Genomic DNA, 22262 nt, shown 5'->3' on the forward strand with positions numbered 1-22262 from the left:
AGTTGTGGAGGCTGCCTCAGTAAATATATCCAAGGCCAAGATGGAGAGCAATTGGGGAGGAGAGTGTTATGAGGAATAGGCAAAGGAGTGGGTCTAAGGCCTAGACTAGATCAACTATGACATGTATGAATATCAAGCTGGCTTGAGGGATGGTGTGGCAAGCTCTTGCTCCTATTTGTGATGAAATGAAAGGACACAGGAGCACAATGAAGCCACTCAACCCATCGAGTCTGCTCTACCATTTGATCATGGCTGATTTATTTTCCCTCTCAATCACATTCTCCTGCCTTCTCCCCATAAACTTTGGGCCCTTGCTAATTAGGAATGCATAAACCTCCACTGAGCATCCACAGCCGCCTGTGGCAATGAATTCCACAGATTCACCAGCCTCTGGCTAAAGAAATTCCTCCTCAGCCCCAGTCTAAAGGAATGTCCTTATGCTCTGAAGCTGGGCCCTCTGGTCCTAGACTTTCCCACTATTGGGAACATCTTCTGCATGCCTGCTCCATCTAGGTCCTTCAATACTTGATAGGTTTCAATGAGATCCCCCCCCCCCCCACATTGTTCTAAACTCCAGCGAGTACAGGCCCAGAGCCATCAAATGCTCTTACTTCCACGTGCACAGCACTGGCACAATTTTTAACTCTTGTACTGACACACAGGAACTCACACGCAACTATAAATATATGTGTGTCTGTTGGCAGTCTTTCACACCTGCAAACCTCTACACAGCCATACCTGCGCACACAAACACACATCCCACCCACACAAGCCCTTGGACACTCACAAGCTTGGACTCAAAGCATTGGGGAAGAACATTTTTGATGAACCAATAATTTGGGACAAGCAAGCGAACAGCATTTGGACCATAAATCATAAGATATGGGAGCAGAATGAGGCCAATCAGCACATCCGTTCTGCTCTGCTATTCATCTAAGGCTCATTTGTTTCAATCCTATTCATCCGAGTTGAGCCCTTTACCATCAAGAAACCATCAAACTCTACTTTAAATATACCCAGTAACTTGGCCTCCACAGCTGTCTGTGGCAATGATTTCCACAGGAGTCTGGCTGAAGAAAATCCTCCTCAACTCTGTTTTGAAGGGGTATCCCTTTAAATTTGAGGCCGTGCCCTTGACTTCTTGACTCCCTACTAATAGAAATACCTTCTCTATATTCACTCTACCTGGATCTTTCAGCATCTGGTGGTCTTCATCCTTCTAAACTCCACTGAGTACAGCCCAGAGCCATCAAACATTCCTCGTACATTAAACCATTCATTGGTTTAATACACTGCTTAATTGGGATCAGTACATATTGGCCCAATAAAGCGACTGCCCCAATTAGCCGAAGCCTTGCGGAAATGGTTAAAAAGATTTAGAGAAAAGACAAACTACCATTTAGTAGAGTAACAAATTATGTATTTAAATGAAATACATAACAAATTAAAAGACTACTACATTTATGTGGAGCCAGAGCATCCTTCCTCAGGTACAGGGCCCAAAATTCCTCACAATACTTCCCAAAGCAATGCCTTATAAATCCTCAGCTATACATCTTGATTTTATACACTTGTCCTTTCAAAAAAAAAATATGATGACATTGCATTTACCGTCCTTGCTACTGACACAGCCTGAAAGTTAGCCTGAAAGGAATCGTGAACTAGGACTCTGAGGCCCTTCACACCCCCGATTTCTGGATAGAAATGCAACAATTGACCCTCATTGGACCAAGTGGTGCTTTCGCTGTATTTTGTAATGAGTAACAAGATTTGCATCTGTATTTTGACACATCTTTTATTGCCAGATATGCTGCCGGCTCTGCAATGAAAGTAAAGACGTGCTCAGTGCGAATATCTTTCTTCCAGAGCAGCAGTGTCACTTAATTAGCGACTCTTCCTAGCGTTCTTGCTTTCAGTGACCATTGCTGTTTGGCAAATGAACTCACTTTTGGGAACTCTGCCGGTCATATGACGTGTTTTTGTTTCAACTAGTTGAGCAATATGATTAGAGTGCTTCAGCACTGAACCGTCTCCGTGGCGGTGGCCTGCAGCCATTGGGCTCCTGGACCGGCTCCAGCACTGAACCGTCTCCGTGGCGGTGGCCTGCAGCCATTGGGCTCCTGGACCGGCTCCAGCACTGAACCGTCTCCGTGGCGGTGGATTCGCTTTCGGGGATTCTGTGGCTTATGTTCCATGTGTTTTTTGTTTACTGTTTTGCTGTTTGCATGATTTGTTCACTTTTATCGCACATTGGGTGTTTGATGGTCTTTGTTGTGCGTGTGTGTGTATTTTTTAAATAGGTTCTGTTGTGTTTCTTTGTTTTGTGGCTGCCTGCAAGAAAATGAATCTCAAGGTTGTGCACGTAGTTTGATAACAAGTGTACTTTGAACTTTACTCCTCTAAAAAGCTCAAATTTGCTTAAAACCAGATTACTCAAGTTGTTGATATTTTTTCCGATGTATTCTACAGATTAAAAATTAGTTTTATTTGTCACATGTACATCAAAGTGTACAGTGAAATGCATCATTTGATTCAAGTGAAATCAGTGAAGATGGTGCTGGGCAGCCTGCAAGTGTTGTCACGTTTCTGGTGACAACGTAACACACCCACAACTCACTAACCCTAGCCTTTATGTCTTTGGAATGTGGGAGGAAACTGGAGCACCTGGAGGAAACCCACATGATCATGGGACAGTCGTACAAACTCCTCACAGACTCTGGCAAGAACCAAACCTCGAGCTTAACAGCGGGCGCTGAAAAGTGTTGCGCTAACTGCTACACTACCAAACCGGCCCATTCGGATTTAATCTTAAAGCAGAAATTTGATGTTAATGTATTATTTGCAGGCTCACTGTCAAGAATTCTTTATGGCTCTTGTTCCCCAGGTTCAGTACTATGCAGGTCTTAGGCACGTATGTAGAGCCAGGATGCCTGAGACTTTGCACAGTACTGTATAGTAATTTTATGTACAATATTGCTCTGTGCTGCTGCTGCAAAACAAAAATTAATGACATTCGTGAGTGATGATAAACCTGATTCTGATATGGATCTCTGTCGTGGACTGAGAGTGGGAAGGGGACAGGGAGAGGGGAATCATGGTTGAGAAAAGGGGGGAGGAGTGGGAAGCACCAGAGAGACATTCTGTAATGATCAATAAACCAATTAATTGTTTGGAATCAAATTACCTTGCCTGGTGTTTCAGGGCTGGGTGTGTCTGAAACTGCCACCTCCCGCCCCTGGAAATCTTTCTCTGCCACCTGTCCCACACCCCTCCCATCGTATTCCACCCTTGCCATTCCCAGCATCGTTTGCTCCCGCCAGATTTACAAACTCGCTCTCCACCCCATTAACAAATACAGTTCTATGCAAATGTTTTAGGCACCTTAGCCGTACAGTATACTGTATATGTGTTTTAGGCTTTGCATAATACTGTATATTTGAACCAATTTGTACATTGGTTGTTTGTCAAGTTAGAGACTTAGAACACTACAGCAGAGGAACAGGCCCTTCAGCCCATTTAGTCCATGTCAGCCAGGTCTTTTGTCTGGTACTATCTACCTAGATATAGACCATACCTTTCTCATCCATGTATATGTCTATGAATAATTTTTCATAAAATTTGATTATTGTTTTTTTCTTGTAAATGCCTGCAAGAAAATGAATCTCAGGCTCATGCATGGTAATATGTATGAATTTTGATAATAAATTTACTTTGAACTTTATTTATTAGAAATCCATAGTTTAGATTGCACTTTCAGGATTTCAATCTGCATTTTTAAATCTGGGTATATTTCAGCAAATTTAGGTTAAGCAATGTCGCATGGATTATTTTGTGAGCTCTGCACTTTTGCAGTGTATTGCACAATGCGGGCATGCTTGTCTGAACAACAAACAATGTGACTGTGTACACCAGTCATACTTGGCAATCTCTCAACATTATTGGCTTCACAGGAGACCTGAGACTGCAAATGCTGTAACAAGCTGATTGTAGACGTCAAGAAGGGGAAGACGAAGGAGCACAAACCAATCCTCACAGAGGGGTCAGAAGTGGAGAGAGTGAGCAATTTCAAGATCCCGGGCGTCGATATCTCTGAGGACCTAACCTGGACCCATCTTATTGATGCAGCTATGAAGAAGACAAGACAGCAGCTCTATTTCATTTGTAGTTTGAGGAGGCTTGATTTGTCAACTAAAGCACTCAAAAACTTCTATAAATGTACTGTGGAGGTAATTCTGACAGGCAGCATCACTGTCTGGTATGGCGGGGTGGGGTGAATGCACAAGATAAGATCAAAGCAAGTTGCAGAAACTTATAAAATTAGTCAGCTTCATCATGGGCACTAGCCTCTGTAGTATCCAAGACATCTTCAAGCAGCGGTGCCTCAAAAAGGCAGCGTCCATCATTAAGGATCCCCACCACCCAGCCTAAGCCCTCGTCACACTGTTTCCGTCAGGAGGGAGGTACAGAAGCCTGAAGGCACATACCCAGCGATTCAGGAACTGCTTCTCCCCCTCTGCCATCCAATTCCTAAATGGACATTGAACCCATGAACACTACCTCACTACTTTTTTATTTCTGTTATTTTGCAGTACATATTTTAACTTAACTGTTTAATAGTTACATATACACATTGTAACTCAGTTTTTTCTCTATATTTCTCATGTATTTCATTGTGCTGCTGCTGTAAAGTTAACAAATTTCAGCACCTATGCTGGTGATATTACACCTGATTCTGACTCCCCTGGAGTTAAGAAAAACAATTTGCTGGAGAAACTCAGTCAAGCAGCCTCTATGGAGATCTGATGGGTGGTCGATGTTTGGGTCAAGACTCGGTGTATCATGCCTGGTGTGTCCAGTTACCATGCTTTAGGAAGGACGTAACACCTTGGAAAGGGTATAGAGCAGATCCACCAGGTGTAGACCATATCCTAAAATGTTCAGAAATGCGAGAGGCAAGGGAATCTGGGAGTCCTAGTATAAGATTCCCTGAAGGTTAACTGGCAGGTTGAGTTGCTGGAGGAATGCAGAAGATCAGGCAGCATTTATGGAGAGGAATACATAGTCAACGTTTCAGGGCAAAACCCTTCATCAGGACATAATCAGATTGATCATAGAGTTGGCTTATATTATTTGGCATTTCATGAAGGGCCGAATGGCCTGTACTATGCTGTACTATTCTATATTCAAACACTGAACTGCAATCTATGTCAAATGCCAATTTGCAGACAGTGAGCTCTCAGAACAGCAATATGATAATGAGTGGTTAGTTTATTTTAGGTGATCTGAGTCAAAAAATAAATAACGTACAGGGACGTTTCCCATAAAGTATTTCAAAGAGTAATTGTTCCTGTTATCAGATGGGCAATACTTCAATATCTTCTCAGAAAGATAGCTGCTCTGATGGGAGCAGCACTCCCATGGTTTTCATCGGAGAATCAATTTTGGTATGTCATCAGAACCAGAAGCAAATTTCTGCAGATGGAGAGCTAAGGTGCGGAAAGTTGTAAGCACAGTCCGCTCCATCATGGGCACTAGCTTCCATTGTATCCAGGCCATCTTCACAGAGCGATGTCTCAAAAAGGCAGCGTCCATCATATGAAAGACCCAAATCACCCAGGACATGCTCTCTTCTCATTGCTACCGTCAGGCGCACACTTAACAATTCAGGTACAGCTTCTTCCCCTCTGCCATCCAATTTCTGGACGGACATTGAACCCATGAACACTACTCACTAAACACGAGGAATTCTGCAGATGCTGGAAATTCAAGCAACACACATCAAAGTTGCTGGTGAACGCAGCAGGCCAGGCAGCATCTCTAGGAAGAGGTACAGTCAACGTTTCAGGCCGAGACCCTTCGTCAGGACTAACTGAAGGAAGAGCTAGTGAGAGAACACTACTCACTACTTTTTTTTATTTCTATTTTTGTATTACTTAATTCAACTATTTATATATACATACTGTAACTTTTTTTTCCCCTATTTTTATGTATTACACTGTACTGCTGTCGCAAAGACAACAAATTCCACGACATATGCCAGTGAGTAAACCTGATTCTGATTCTACATTTTGCCCTTGAGTCTATAGGAGCCTGTGTCACGGCCCATCCCATGACAGAGGACTCCTTTGATCTACGGGCTGTTCCCAGAGACGCACAGACACACACAGCCAGACGTTAAGTGTTGCTGGAAGATCATCAACTTTGTCCCTTTGGTCTGCCCGAAACCTGTTGGTCTGCCAGCACATCAAGATGTCCATGGGGGAATGCTGCTGCCGACTGGCACATTCCGGGCTGTGGGAGTACAGTTGAAGTCAGAAGTTTACATACACCTTAGCCAAATACATTTAAACTCAGTTTTTCACAATTCCTGACATTTAATCCTAGAAAACATTCCCTGTCTTAGGTCAGTTAGGATCACTACTTCATTTTAAGAATGTGAAATGTCAGAATAATAGTAGAGAGAATGATTTATTTCAGCTTTTATTTCTTCCATCACTTTCCCAGTGGGTCAGAAGTTTACATACACTTTGTTAGTATTTGGCAGCATTGCCTTTAAATTGTTTAACTTGGGTCAAACATTTTGGGTAGCTTTCCACAAGCTTCTCACAGTAAGTTGCTGGAATTTTGTTCCATTCCTCCAGGCAGAACTGATGTAACGTTTGTAGACGACCTTGCTCGCACACGCTTTTTCAGTTCTGCACACAAATTTTGTATCGGATTGAGGTCAGGACTTTGTGATGGCAACTCCAATACCTTGACTTTGCTGTCCTTAAGCAATTTTGCCACAACTTTGGAGGTATGCTTGGGGTCATTGAAGACCCATTTGCGACCGTGGTTTAACTTCCTGGCTGATGTCTTGAGATGTTGCTTCAATATATCCACATAATTTTCCTTCCTCATGATGCCATCTATTTTGTGAAGTGCACCAGTCCCTCCTGCAGCAAAGCACCCCCACAACATGATGCTGCCACCCCCATGCTTCACGGTTGGGATGGTGTTCTTTGGTTTGCAAGCCTCTCCCTTTTTCCTCCAAACATAACGATGGTCATTATGGCCAAACAGTTCAATTTTTGTTTCATCAGACCAGAGGACGTTTCTCCAAAAAGTAAGATCTTTGTCCCCATGTGCACTTGCAAACTGTAGTCTGGCTTTTTTATGGCGGTTTTGAAGCAGTGGCTTCTTCCTTGCTGAGCAGCCTTTCAGGTTATGTCGATAAAGGACTCGTTTTACTGTGGATATAGATACTTGTCTACCTGTTTCCTCCAGCATCTTCACAAGGTCCTTTGCTGTTGTTCTGGGATTGATTTGCACTTTTCGTGCCAAAGTACGTTCATCTCTAGGAGACAGAATGCGTCTCCTTCCTGAGCGGTATGACGGCTGTGTGGTCCCATGGTGTTTATACTTGCGTACTATTGTTTGTACAGATGAACGTGGTACCTTCAGGCGTTTGGAAATTGCTCCCAAGGATGAACCAAACTTAACATCATTTTCTGACCTCAATCCAATAGAAGATTTGTGGGCAGAACTGAAAAAGTGTGTGCGAGCAAGGAGGCCTACAAACCTGACTCAGTTACACAAGTTCTGTCTGGAGGAATGGAACAAAATTCCAGCAATTTACTGTGAGAAGCTTGTGGAAGGCAACCCAAAACATTTGACCCAAGTTAAACAATTTAAAGGCAATGCTACCAAATACTAACAAAGTGTATGTAAACTTCTGACCCACTGGGAAAGTGATGGAAGAAATAAAAGCTGAAATAAATCATTCTCTCTACTATTATTCTGACATTTCACATTCTTAAAATGAAGTAGTGATCCTAACTGACCTAAGACAGGGAATGTTTTCTAGGATTAAATGTCAGGAATTGTGAAAAACTGAGTTTAAATGTATTTGGCTAAGGTGTATGTAAACTTATGACTTCAACTGTACACGCTGAGGGACGCACTGAAGTTTAGTGCAACCACCCCAAGGGCTCGGTGGGGAAGGACCACAGTAAAAGGTTATTCCATACTGGAGAGGGATGGGCCCCTTAATTATTGTAATAGTGTACCATCAGAGCCACGTGTGACAATGGTGCTAATAAAAGAAATGCAATTGAACACAACTTAATGCGTTCTCTATAAAAATAAGAATGAAAAAGCATTGCATTATTTATTCTTGTAAATATTTTTATTATGAATAAAATTTACATTCTGTGGCCAGTTTATTAGGTACACCTGTGCACCTGCTCATTAATGAAAATATCTAACCAGCCAATCATGTGGCAGCTACTCAATGCGTAAAAGCAAGCAGACATGGTCAGGAGATTCAGTTGTTGTTCAGACCAAACATCAGAATGGGGAAGAAATGTGATCTCAGTGTCTTTGACTGTGGAATGATTGTTGGTGCCAGACAGGGTAGTTTGAGTATCTCAGAAACTGCTGATCTCCTGGGATTTTCGTGCACAATAGTCTCTAGAGTTTACAGAAAATGGTGTAAAAAGCAAAAAAAGACACCCAGTGAGTGACAGTTCTGTAGATATAGGTGCCCTGTTAATGAGAGAGATCCGAGGAGAATGGCCAGACTGTTTCAAGCTGACGGTAACTCAGATAACCACACATTACAACGGTGCTGTGCAGAAGAGCATTTCTGAACGCACAGCACATCGAACTTGAAGAGGGTGAGCTACAGCAGCGGAATAAGGCTAGCGTACGCTCAGTGGCCACTTTGTCCCCTAATAAAGTGGGCACTGAATGTATTTTGGATGGAAGATCTGTAGCCCACAGGTCTCTGATTCAGAAGTCAGGGTGCTACTCAATGATGCTGAATATTAGTAATGGATGGACAGAGTAGAATCTAAATGTCAAATACTAGACAGCATGATATAAATGAGAAAGGGACAGGGTAAAGAAGACAAAGTGATAGGTCATACAGCTATAGAACTATACAGCAGGGAAATAGGCCCTTCAGCCTATCTGGTCCATGCTGACCCAGATTCACATCTAAGCATGTCCCATATGACCAGGTTAGTGGTGGCGAATAGAATTTATTCTAGACAAGTGTGTGGTTATGCATTTGGGAAGTCGAATTCTGGTTTCTGGTTTGGACATCTAGAGTGAATGTAAGAACCTTAGGAGCATTGATGCACAGAAGATCTCAGGGTTGCAAGTTCATAGCTCCCTAAAAATCTGCCATGGGAATGGTGGAGCAGACGCGATGGGCCAAATAGCTTAATTCTGCTCCTATGTCCCATAGTCTTAAAACAAAGACATAGTTGGATAGGGTACTCAGTACCTCTGTGGGCTGTAGGGTTGATGATAAGAGTTGAAAATCATGTTGAAATTGTTCAAGGCATTGATTAGACCACACTTGTGTACAGATCCGATAGTGGCGGAAGCGGATACAACAGTAGTATTTAAAAGGTTTTTAGAGAGACACATGAATATTCAGGAACTGGGTTGTGTACTGACAGAAGAAATTTTAGTTTAATTTGGCATCATGTTCAGGTCAGAAGTTGTGGGCCGAAAGGCCTCCCCCTGTGCTGTACTGTTCTCTGTTCTAATAGAAAATTCATCAGTGTCTATTCGCAGATACCATGCAAAAACTTTGTAGGAGATTGTGGTGTCATGCTCAGGGAGGCCCAGCCTGAAATAACTGACTGTTGATGTGATAGTAGCAAATGGTGGGGTCAGAATACTATCAAAGATTCCCTCCACGGTGTCCCAAATTAACACAAGTGCCGATGTTTTGGGTGTAGTACTAAAGGAGTTATAATTGGTTGAGTTACTCAGTTCATCTTGGCAATTGGCAATACTATAATTTCAATGCATCTATCTGCCGAGCTTCCAGTAGTATCAGTTCAGAGGCGCAGTGAAATTAAGGCGCTGTGTTCCACTGAATGACACCACAAGAAACTTCAAAAGACATTGATGAATTTTTAATAACAGGCAGTTCGGCACAGTCAAATGATGAGTCACAGGCAAATTAAATAATGGGCCTGTACAATGCTGAGTTTAACCACTTGTTGGCTGGGAAGTGTTTTCACAGGCTTTTATATAAAGCTGTAGAGCAGTAGTTGCTGGCAGCTCATTCCACATTCTCACAACCCTCTGAGTGAAGAAGTTTCCCCTCATGTTCCCCTTAAACTTTTCACCTTTCACCCTAAATCCAAGACCTCTGATTGTCGTCCCACCCAACCTCAGTGGAAAAAACCTGCTTGCATTTATCCTGTCTATTCCGTTCATAATTTTGTATGCCACTGTCAAATCTCCTCTCAATCTTCTACATTCCAAGGAATAAAATTCTAACTTATTCAATCTTCCCTATAACTCAGTTCCTCCAAACCTGGCAACATCCTTATCAATTTTCTCTGTACTCTTTCAATCTTATTTATATCTTTCCTGTAGGTAGGTGGCCAAAACTGCACACAATACTCCAGATTAAGCCTCACCAAACTTTCAACCATTTTTCCTAACGTCAGTATCAAATGGAGTCTGGCAGCGTTCCTCAAATATTTTAACACAGTAGAATCACTTATGATTTGCAATTGTTGAAAATAAGCTTGGTATTAAGTCAAAATAGGCCATTCAGCCCCTCACATCTCTTTCACTATTCAAATTATAATTGATTATTTTCCTCAGCACTGCCTTCCTACACTAACCCCATATGTATCACAAGTCAACAGACTCTCACAGGTAACTTGATTAGACTTCCACCTTGCTTCCTGCTCCCCCAACTCCTTCACATCTGCTCTGACAATGAATCTTTCCATACAAGAACCTCTGAGATGCCTTCCTCTTTCCTTATCTGTGGAGTTACCTCTACTCTAGTTGACAGAAACTTTGACTATGCTTCATCTTTTTCACGCACTCCTCTCATACCCTCTCCCACGGCCAGAATAAGGATAAAGTCACACAGATCAACAGCTTCCGCTTCACCTGGCTTCGCATTCCACTGAACTTCCTTCATAGTATCCAACATCTATAAACCTATATCGATGTTACAGCTCTATTAAAAACCTGGTTAGACCACACATGGAATATCCTGACGAAGGATCTCAGCCCGAAACGTCGACTGTACTTCTTCCTACAGATGCTGCCTGGCCTGCTGCGTTCCACCAGCATTTTGTGTGTGTGTGTTGCAGATTTCCTCATGTTTGCATAGAATATTGTGTTCTGTTCTGGTCTCCTCATTACTGGAAGGATGTGAAAGCTTTAGAAAAGGTTCACAGGTGCACTCTCTCTACAGCTTTTGCACTTAATACTGCTTTGTTATTATCTTACCTTGTTTTACCTCAATGCATGATACAATGATAGATCTATAAGAACAGCTTTTCACTGTATCTTGCTGCTGCCATCAGGAAGAAGGTACAGGAGCCTCAGGACTCACACCACCAGCTTCAGAAACATTTATTACCCCTCAACCATCAGGCTCTTAAACCAAAGGGGATAACTTCACTCATTTTCACTTGCTCCTTCACTGAAATGTTCCCACAATCTATGGACTTGCTTTCAAGGACTCTCCATCTCATGTTCTTGATATTTATTGCTTATTTATTTATTATTATTATTTCTTTCTTTTCGTGTTTGCACAGTTTGTCTTATGCACACTTATTCAACACCCAGATGGTGCACTTTCATTGGTTCATTACGGTTATTATTCAATTGTGGATTTATTGAGTACGCCCACAAGAAAATGAAGCTCAGGGTTGTATATGGTGGCATATAGTGGTGCTAGAAAGTTTGTGAACGCTGTAGAATTTTCTCTATTTCTGCATGAGCATGATGTAAAATGTGATCAGGTCTTCATGCAAGTCTTAAAACTAGATAAAGGAAGCTCAATTAAATAAATAACACAAAAACATTATACTTCATTTATTTATTGAGAAAAATTGGATGTGAGTCCATAGGTTACAGAGTCAGTGATCAGTTCAGTGCTGGAGTGAGTGATGTTGTCCACACTCCTTCAAGAGCCTAATGGTTGAAGGGAAATAATTGTTCCTGAGCCTGGTGGTGTGCGACCTCAGGTTCTTGTACCTCCTGGCCAATGGTAATAGTAAGAGGAAAGAATGGCCTGGGTGGTGGGAGTCTTTCATGATGGATGCTGCTTAGTTCTGGGGTTGCTATGGTAACCCATTTGCCTTCACTAGGCCTGTATCCCTCCGCACTTTAAATGTGCAAGTACCTGTACAAATGCCTTTTAATTCCTGTGAAAGGATCTCCACCATTAAAAATATTTGTCATATGTACAGTACTGTGCAAACATTTTAAGCACATATATATAGCTAGGGTGCCTAAGAATTTTATACAGAATTTTATACTTGCCAATATAGAGCAGAGTGAAAGTTTGTAAACCCAGTGGGAGCAAAGGATGTTGGGAATGGCGAGGATGGAGCGCCGCCCGAGGAGTGTAGAAAAGGTGGCAGAGAAGGAGTACCAGGGGTGGGTTTGTGCAGGTGCAGACACACCTGGTCCTGAGACATCAGGCAAGGTCATTCTTCCCATAGTAAATTAATCTAACTGTACCCCTCTGCTGGTCAGAATGACTGACACTAAGCATCTGATAGAGTTAGCTTGGAGAGAGCCAAACTTCAAATGAGATTGTCGAAGTCAAGGTAAATTTATTATCAATGTACGAATATCTCACATATTCTACTATAAGACCATAGATTTAGGAGCAGAATTAGGCCATTTGAACCCTCGAGTCTGCTCTACCATTTCATCATGGCTGATTCAATTTTCCCTCTCAGCCTCAGTCGCCTGCCTTCTCCCCGTATCCCTTCATGCCCTGACCAATCAAGAATCGAGGCAAAGGGCTGAAGAGGTAGGAAATAACAGGAGAGGACCAAGGAAGAAAGGGAATGAGGAAGGGTAGCAGAGGGAGATGATAGGCAGGTGAAGAAAAGGGTGATAAGGGATCCATAATGAGGAATGGATAAAGAGAGAAGGAGTGAGAGTGGAAGAAATTGCCAGAAGTTAGAGAAATCAATGTTCATGCCAACAGGTTGGAAGCAACCCAGACAATTCAATTGTAATTCAACCATGTTGGAATGGCAGAGCAGAGTCGATGGGCTGAATTGCCAAATTTTATTCCTAAGTGTTATGGTCTTAATAGCTGGCCGTCATTGTCTGCCACACTTTCTGCGTGATAGCGGTGACTCTGAAAGCACTTGACTGGTTGTTTGGGAGGGCTTGGCACTATAGAAGTGCAAGTGGTTATAGTGCTGATGATTAATTGTGCTTTCATTTATAAAGTAGATTATTAAACAGGCCCAGAGCTTATTGCACACGATATCACGTTAATCAGACTCGAGGAAGTCCATTACAAAGAAACTCAGCTACTGAGCAATAGAGAGTGATGTGTATAAGCAGGCTGGCAGGGTAAATTAAACTGAGAAAGTCTTGTGGGACCAAGCCAGAAATTATTCACGAGGCAGCTGATCAATATTTCAAAACCAGAGGTATGTGATGAACTCTCAGAACAGAAGAGGTAAGTATCAGTGATTATTCACAGGTGGCAGGAATGATTTCTTTGAGTGGGAAATGCTTGCTATTGAATGTGCAAAGCGAAGTGGTGAATTATTATTCTTATTTTAGAGACACAGTGTGGAACAGGCCCTTCTGGTTCTTCAAGTTATCCCACCCAGAAACCACATATTTAACACTAGCCTAATCACAGGGCAATTGACAATGAATATAACTGCTACGTCTTCGGACTGTGGGAGGAAATCATAACACCCAGAGGAAACCCCCGCGCACTCAAGAAGGAATGTACGAACTTTCTTATGGAGGGTGCTGGAATTGAACTGCCAACTATTCACCCCTGAGCTGTAATAGCATCACGCTAACTGCTGCACTACCATGAATTGGGTCTCCATGCCTTGGAAATTATTGAGACCTGAAGTTCTGCGAGGGCTTCAGGAGCGGATTGGGGGATGTTGTCTTTGTCTTGAGCGTCTAAACTAGGGATACCATTCATTCAATAAGACTTTGGCTGATCTGAATGTAGCCTCAAGGCCCTGTTCTTGTCATCAGTAGGACAGCACAGCAGCGCAAGGCTTTACAGCGCCAGGGATTGGGGTTTAATTCCCACCGCGCTCTGTAAGGAATGTGTACTTGTGCACAGAAGAATGGACAGAATCAGGTTTATGATTACCGGCAATTTATAAAGCACACATCAAAGTTGTTGGTGAACGCAGCAGGCCAGGCAGCATCTATAGGAAGAGGTACAGTCGACATTTCGGGCCGAGACCCTTCGTCAGGACTAACTGAAAGAAGAGCTAGTAAGAGATTTGAAAGTGAGAGGGGGAGATCCAAAATGATAGGAGAAGACAGGAGGGGGAGGGATGGAGCCAAGAGCTGGACAGGTGATTGGCAAAAGGGATATGAGAGGATCATGGGACAGGAGGCCCAGGGAGAAAGAAAAGGGGGAAAGGGGAGAAAACCCAGAGGATGGGCAAGGGGTATAGTCAGAGGGAGGAAAAAGAGAGAGAGAAAGAATGTGTGTATATAAATAAATAATGGATGGGGTACCAGGGGGAGGTGGGGCATTAGCGGAAGTTAGAGAAGTCAGTGTTCATGCCATCAGGTTGGAGGCTACCCAGAGGGAATATGAGGTGTTGTTCCTCCAGCCTGAGTGTGGCTTCATCTTTACAGTAGAGGAGGCCGTGGATAGACATATCAGAATGGGATGTGGAATTAAAATGTGTGGCCGCTGGGAGATCCTGCTTTCTCTGGCGGACAGAGCGTAGATGTTCAGCAAAACGATCTCCCAGTCTGTGTCGGGTCTCGCCAATATATAGAAGGCCACATCGGGAGCACGGAACACAGTATATCACCCCAGCTGACTCACAGGTGAAGTGTCGCCTCACCTGGAAGGACTGTCTGGGGCCCTGAATGGTGGTAAGGGAGGAAGTGTAAGGGTATGTGTAGCACTTGTTCCGCTTACAAGGATAAGTGCCAGGAGGGAGATCAGTGGGGAGGGATGGGGGGGACAAATGGACAAGGGAGTTGCGTAGGGAGCAATCCCTGCGGAAAGCAGAGAGAGTGGGGAGGGAGAGATGTGGATCAGTGGGGAGGGATCAGTTTGTTTTGTGACAGCTGTACGGTGCAATACATTAACATTAAAAACTGCAAGTTGCATATAGAAATATAAAATAATTAGTGCAAAAGCAGAGGAAATGATGAGGTAGTGTTCATGATGTCGGAGGAATCTGACGGTGGAGGGGAAGAAGCTGATCCTAAAATGCTGAGTGTGTGTCTTCAGGCTCCTGTATCTCCTCCCCGATGGTAGCAATGAGAAGAGGACATGTCCTAAGTGATGAGGGGTCTTTAATGACAGATACTGCCTTTTTGTGACATTGCCTTTTAGAGATGTCTTCGATGGTGAGGAGGCTAGTGCCCATGATGTAAGTGGCTGAGATTACAACACCCTGCAGCTTCTACCGATCCTGTGCAGTGGTCCCTCCATACCAGAGAGCGGTGCCACTATTAGAATGCTCTCCACAGTACATCTTCGCAATTTGATAGTCTTTGGTGACACACCAAATCTTATATTGTGGTGTTGGCCGAGCTTGGCAATTAGCTTACAGACAAGGTGATATCCTCAGTGAGCAGTTGTTGATGAGCTCACGTTTTTAAAGGCCCCATTTGCTTTTTCTCCGTCCTGAACAGGGGGCCTATATAAAGATGAGCACTCCCAAAGAGAAACACCAAGAACTGCGCCCTGAGGACGTCACCTCGAATGGTGATGAAGCGTCTGCAAGCTAATTGCCAAACTCGGCCAATACCACAGCATCAAATGCTTCAACCCAAGCTACAAATATTCGCCGCCATCCTAAACTTACCAAATCTCCTCAAACGCTTAATGAAAATATTTGATGCCTTTGTAATTGCATCTGTATGTTGAGCCCAGGATAAATCTTCAGAGGTTTTGATACCCAGGAACTTAAAACTGCTCACCATTTCCATTGCTGGTTCTTTGATAAGAGCTGGTGTGTGTTCCCTTGACTTCCCCTTCCTGAAGTCCTCAGTCAATTACTTGGTCTTACTGATGTAAAGTTCAAGGTTGTTGTTGTGACACCACTCCACCAGCTAATCTGTCTCACTCCTGTATGCCTCCTCATCATTAATAATGCCGGCAGAGAGCCATGGAAAGAATCCGAGGAAAACGAAAGGCCACATTAGGAATATTGCGCTCACTTTTGGTCACTCTGCCGTGTGAAAGATGCCATTAAGCTGGACAGAGTGCAGAGAAGATTTATAAGGATATGGGCAAAACGCGAGGGACTAGGTTACAGTGAGAGATTGAACAGTAGGGGGAGTTTTCACATTGGAGCGTAGGAGTATGTGGGCTAATTTTACAGGTGTACATAAGATTATGTGGGACCTCGGCTGAAGGAGCATAGTCTCTTTTTCAGTGGTGGCAAAGCAAGAACTAGAGGGCATTAAATCGGTGTTTGATGAGTAAGGGTGTCAAAGGTTATGGGAAGAAGCAGGAAATTAGGGGTGATTGGCCGAATAGCCTGTGTTCATGGCTAATTTATTTTTCCTTCCAACCCAACTGTGTTGCTATGTCTTGTGTGCTTTTGGCATAGGTTTAAGATGAGAGAAGAGAGATTATATAAGTAATGTAAGAGGCAACTTTAAATTCCTCGGTGCGATTATTTTCGGGGGCCTGGCGTAGGCTGAGCACATCAGAATCTATTATCACCGGCATGCGTCGTGAAATTTGTTAACTTTGCAGGAGCAATTTAATGCAATACATGATAATATAGAAAAAATAAATAAATCAGTTACAGTAAGCACATCATACAAAAAAATGCTAGTGGAACGCAGCAGGCCAGGCAGCATCTCAAGGAAGAGGTACAGTCGACGTTTCAGGCCGAGACCCTTCGTCAGGACTAACTAAAGAAAGAGCTAGTAAGAGATTTGAAATTGGGAGGGGGAGAGGGAGATCCAAAATGATAGAAGACTGAGGGGGAGGGATGGAGCCAAGAGCTGGACAGGTGATTGGCAAAGGGGATATGAGAGGATCATGGGACAGGAGGCCCAGGGAGAAGAAAAGGGGGAGGGGGGAGATAGGCAAGGGGTATAGTCAGAGGGACAGAGGGAGAAAAAGGAGAGAGAGAGAGAGAGGAAGAATGTGTGTATATAAATAACGGATGGGGTACGAGGGGGAGGTGGGGCATTAGTGGAAGTTAGAGAAGTCAATGTTCATGCCATCGGGTTGGAGACTACCCAGACGGAATATGAGGTGTTGTTCCTCCAGCCTGAGTGTGGCTTCATCTTTACAGTAGAGGAGGCCATGGATAGACATATCGGAATGGGATGTGGAATTAAAATATGTGGCGTACCCCATCCGTTATTTATATACACACATTCTTCCTCTGACTATACCCCTTGCCCATCCTCTGGGCTTTCCTCCCCCCTCCCCCTTTTCCTTCTCCCTGGGCCTCCTGTCCCATGATCCTCTCATACCCCTTTTGCCAATCAACTGTCCAGCTCTTGGATCCATCTCTCCCCCTCCTGTCTTCTCCTATCATTTTGGATCTCCCCCCCCCCGCCACTTTCAAATCTCTTACTAACTCTTTCTTCAGTTAGTCCTGACGAAGGGTCTCGGCCTGAAACGTCGACTGTACCTCTTTCTAGAGATGCTGCTTGGCCTGCTGTGTTCACCAGCAACTTTGATGTGTGTTGCTTGAATTTCCAGCATCTGCAGAATTCCTCATGTTTGCGTTTTTAGATACTACGGAGGCTAGTCCCCAGGATGGAGCTGATAGATTTTACAACTTTCTGTAACTTCTTTCGGTCCTCTGCAGCAGCCCTCCCACCCCATACCAGACAATGTCAGAATGCTCTCCGCAGTACATCCATAGAAGTTTTCGGGTGTTTTAGTTGAGAAACCAAGTCTCTTCAAACTCCTAATGAAATATAGCTGCTGTCTTGCCTTCTTTATGGCTGCATCGATATGTTGGGATCAGGTTAGAAACCTTGACACCCAGGAACTTGAAATTGCTCACTACCTCTACTTCCGATCCCTCTGTGAGGATTGGTTCATGTTCCCTTGTCTTACTTCTCCTAAGGTCCACGATCAGCTCTTTCATCTTACTGACATTGAGTGCCAGGCTGTTGCTGCCACGCCACTCAACTAGTTGGCATATCTCACTCCTGTATGCCCTCTCGTCACCATCTGAGATTCTGCCAACAATGGTTGTGTGATCAGCAAATTTATAGATGACATTTGAGTTATGGCTAGCCACACAGTCATGGGTATAGAGAGTAGAGCAGTGGGCTAAGCAAGTTTGGTAGCTTATCGATTAGGACTGTGGGAACAATGGTATTAAATGCTGTGCTATGGTCAACGAACAGCGACCTGATGTACCACCACATGTGCTGGATACCGGCGGGAAGAGAGAGAGCAGCGCACTGGTGAAAAATGATATCTTATCCGTTAAATAGGGGCCGTGGACAATTCTGATTTGATGGAGACGGACATGAAAGCACAGAGGAACATCTGGAGAAATTTCTGAAACACTCGTTCGCTGCTGTCATTACTGCGCGGTCGGGAATCTTCCGGAGGGAAGGCCTCAAAATCCCCGGCTTTCCCTGCTGTTGGCGACCGAGATTGAGGTCGAATCGTTCGGACAGAGATGACGCTCAGTACTTGGTGTCGGAGAGCTGATTCGGAGGCTCGAAGTTTTCGGATGACTCAGAGACAGATTGTGGTCGGGCATGGCAGGGAGAGTTTTTCTTCCTTCTCCCGTCTGCGTGAGATGTGGGACATTTGAGAGACTTTGAACTTTACTGTGCTCATGGACTGTTCTTCATTAAGTTATGGTATTGTTGCACTGTTGTAACTATATGTTATAATTATGTGATTTTATCAGTATTTTCAGTCTTGGTCTGTCCTGTGTTTTGTGATATCACATCAGAGGAAATAATGTATCATTTCTTAATGTATGCATTACTAAATGACAATAAAAGAGGACTGCGTGTCCTCATAATCTAATGTAAAGCCCTCCCCACTGTTGAGCACAACTACATAAAGCGTAGTTGCAGGAAAACAGCACCTGTCGTAAGGGACTCCCAGCACCCAGGTCATGCTGTCTTCTTCTTGCTGCCATTGTTCTCCCCGTGACCACATGGATTTCATCCGGGTGCTCTGGTTTCCTCCATGGTCCAAAGACGTACCAGTTGGTAGGTTAACTGGGCATTGTAAGCTGTCCCATGATTAGGATTAAATCCGGGGATTGCTGGGCAGCACAGCTCAAAAGGCCAGAAGGGGCTATTTCACACTGAGTCTCAATAAATAAGAATCAAGAAGGAGATACAGGAGTCTCAGGACTCACTCCAGCAGGTCAGGAGCAGTTATAACCCCTCAACCATCAGGCTCTTGAACCAACTTCACTTCCCCCATCATTGAAATGTTCCCACAGCCTATGGACTCACTTCCAAGGACTCTTCATTTCATGCCTCTAGTTATTTTTTTTCTTTTTCTTTTTGTATTTGCACCGTTTGTTCTCTTTTGCACTCTGGTTGACCCACACTTGTGCGATCTTTCATTGATTCTATTATGGTTATTAGTCTAGTGGTCAGAATATGGAATGAGCTGCCACAGAAGGTGGTTGAGGCCGGTACATTAACAACATTTCATAGGTAATTGGACAGGTACATGGATAGGAAAGTTTTAGATGGCTTAAGTAGGAACGTTGGTGGGTATGGACCAGTTGGGCCAAATAGCATGTTTCCTCGCTGTATGGCACTGAATATGCTACAGATTGGCCATCATGTAAAGGGGCTGAATGGCCTCTTCTGGCTATATTGCTAACCACCATGTTACTGCTGAATTATTTATTACCTTTTGAAATGGAACAAATATTAGCTGAAAGATAAATTATATGTTAATAATGCTTCCTATTAATGAATTGCATTTAGCATAACAAAAGTCTTGATCTTTTTCTTTTCTCCCCCAGATAACGACTGGGCATCATACACGCTTGGAATTTTTATCTGTTTAAATTGCTCAGGAATTCATCGAAATATCCCTAAAGTTAGCAAAGTGAAATCCGTTCGATTAGACGCCTGGGAGGATGAAGAAATTAAGGTAGGTCGTTTCCAGTCAAGCTTTATACTGAAGATAGATAGATAGAAACTTTATTGATCCCAAAGGAAATTACAGTGTCACAGTAGCATTACAAGTGCACAAATATACAAATAAACAAATATTAGAAGAGAAATAAGAAAGAATGAAAAATGTTACCTCAAACAGTCTAACAGCAGGGGGTCATCACTTCCCCAGCTATAGATTGACTCATTATGGAGCCTAATGGCTGAGGGTAAGAATGACCTCATATAGCGCTCTTTGGAGCAGCACAGTTGTCTTAGTCTATTACCAAAAATGCTCCCCTATTCACCCGATGTGGCTAGTCCAGAATTGCCAGGATTTTCCATTGGGTCCTTCATTTTACCACATCCTCCAGTGTGTCCAGTTTGTCTCCTATAACAGAGCCAGCCTTTCAAATCAGTTTATTGAGCCTGTTGGCATCAGCCATTGCCCCAGCGCACCACTGCATAGAAGATTGTACTGGCGACAACATGTGAAAGAAAGGCCTGCATACTCCAAAGGATCTCAGTCTCCTCAGAAAATAGAGGTGACTCTGGCCCTTCTTGTACACAGTCTCTGTGTTGGTGCTGCACTCATGTCTGTCATCCAGGTGCACCCCCAGGTATTGACAGTCCTCACTGCATTCACATCCTCACCATCAATAGTAACAGAGCAGTGCAGGCTTCCAGTGGCCACACATTTTAATTCCACATCCCATTCCCATTCTGACATGTCTATCCACGGCCTCCTCTACTGTAAAGATGAAGCCACACTCAGGTTGGAGGAACAATGCCTTATATTCCGTCTGGGTAGCCTCCAACCTGATGGCATGAACATCGACTTCTCTAACTTCCGCTAATGCCCCACCTCCCCCTCATACCCCATCTGTTATTTATTTATATACACACATTCTTTCTCTCTCTCTCCTTTTTCTCCCTCTGTCCCTCTGACTATACCCCTTGCCCATCCTCTAGGTTTTCCCCCCCTCTCCCTTTTCCTTCTCCCTTGTCCTCCTGTCCCATGATCCTCTCATATCCCTTTTGCCAATCACCTGTCCAGCTCTTGGCTCCGTCCCTCCCCCTCCTGTCTTCTCCAATCATTTTGGATCTCCCCCTCCCCCTCCCACTTTCAAATCTCTTACGAGCTCTTCCTTCAGTTGGTCCTGACGAAGGGTCTCGGCCCAAAACGTCAACTGTACCTCTTCCTAGAGATGCTGCCTGGCCTGCTGCGTTCACCAGCAACTTTGAAGTGCAGGCTTAATCTTCCTAAAGTGGGTCACCATCTTCTTTGTCTTACTGGTGTTGAGTTACAGATGATTCAGCTTGCACCGTTTGACAATGTCCTCCACCAGGGCCCTCTATTCATCCTCCCATCTTCTCTTATACACCCACCTATTGCTGAGTCATCACAGAATTTCTGCAGATGACATGACTCACTGTTGTATCTAAGATCCAAGGTATACAGGGTAAACAGGAAGGGAGCCAATGCAGTCCCCTCTGAGGCTCCAGTGCTGCTTATAGCCATGTCTGACACACAGCATTGAAGCCACACAAACTGTGGTCTGCCAGTCAGGTGGTCCATTATCCAGGACACAATGGAAGTGCCAGCCTGCATTGGACAGAGCTTCTCCCTCAGCAATGAAGGTTGTATGGTATTGATGGCATATATGATCCTGTCAAAAAACATGAGGATCATGTCAAAAAATATGATCCTCACAGTGCTGCCCTGTTTATCCAAATGGGGACTGAGATTGGGAACTCAGTGGGATATTGGATTCCTAGTTTGGGATGATCCAGCCAGGATTGGACAGGAATCTTGTGGTTTGGTGGTTATTGTCAGTATTATTTCCCATTGAATTCAATGATATTAAAAACTGGGCAGCATATAATACATTGTATCTGCTCCATTCTGAAGTCTGAATGGTGGTTTATTGTATCTGAGAACTCTGATGAAATTCAAACCACTGTCACTCATCTTCCCCCCGATACAGTTGATTCTCACCACTCCGAATAAAATGAATGGGCTGGCAGGCTAGTGTGGTGGTTAGCGTAACGCTATTACAGCGCGTGTGACCCGGACTCAGCTCTCGCTGCTTCCTGTAAGGGTTTTGCATGCTCTCCCCGTGACCATGTTGGTTTGTTCCGGGTGCTCCAGTTTCCTCCCATATTCCAAATATGTACAG

At 43.8% G+C, this 22262-nt stretch overlaps 1 protein-coding gene across 1 annotated transcript in view; it reads left to right on the forward strand.

Moving 5' to 3' along the window:
• LOC134352127 (arf-GAP with dual PH domain-containing protein 1-like) overlaps positions 1-22262 on the forward strand; it is a 210242-nt gene that overhangs the window by 79807 nt on the left and 108173 nt on the right. Inside the window, exon 2 of the mRNA XM_063059348.1 lies at positions 19950-20080. Within this exon, the coding sequence (XP_062915418.1) occupies positions 19950-20080 (131 nt within the window). The remainder of the gene's footprint in view (positions 1-19949; positions 20081-22262) is intronic.

The sequence above is a fragment of the Mobula hypostoma genome, chromosome 9 (assembly GCF_963921235.1).
Source record: "Mobula hypostoma chromosome 9, sMobHyp1.1, whole genome shotgun sequence".
Taxonomy (NCBI): Eukaryota; Metazoa; Chordata; class Chondrichthyes; order Myliobatiformes; family Myliobatidae; genus Mobula; species Mobula hypostoma.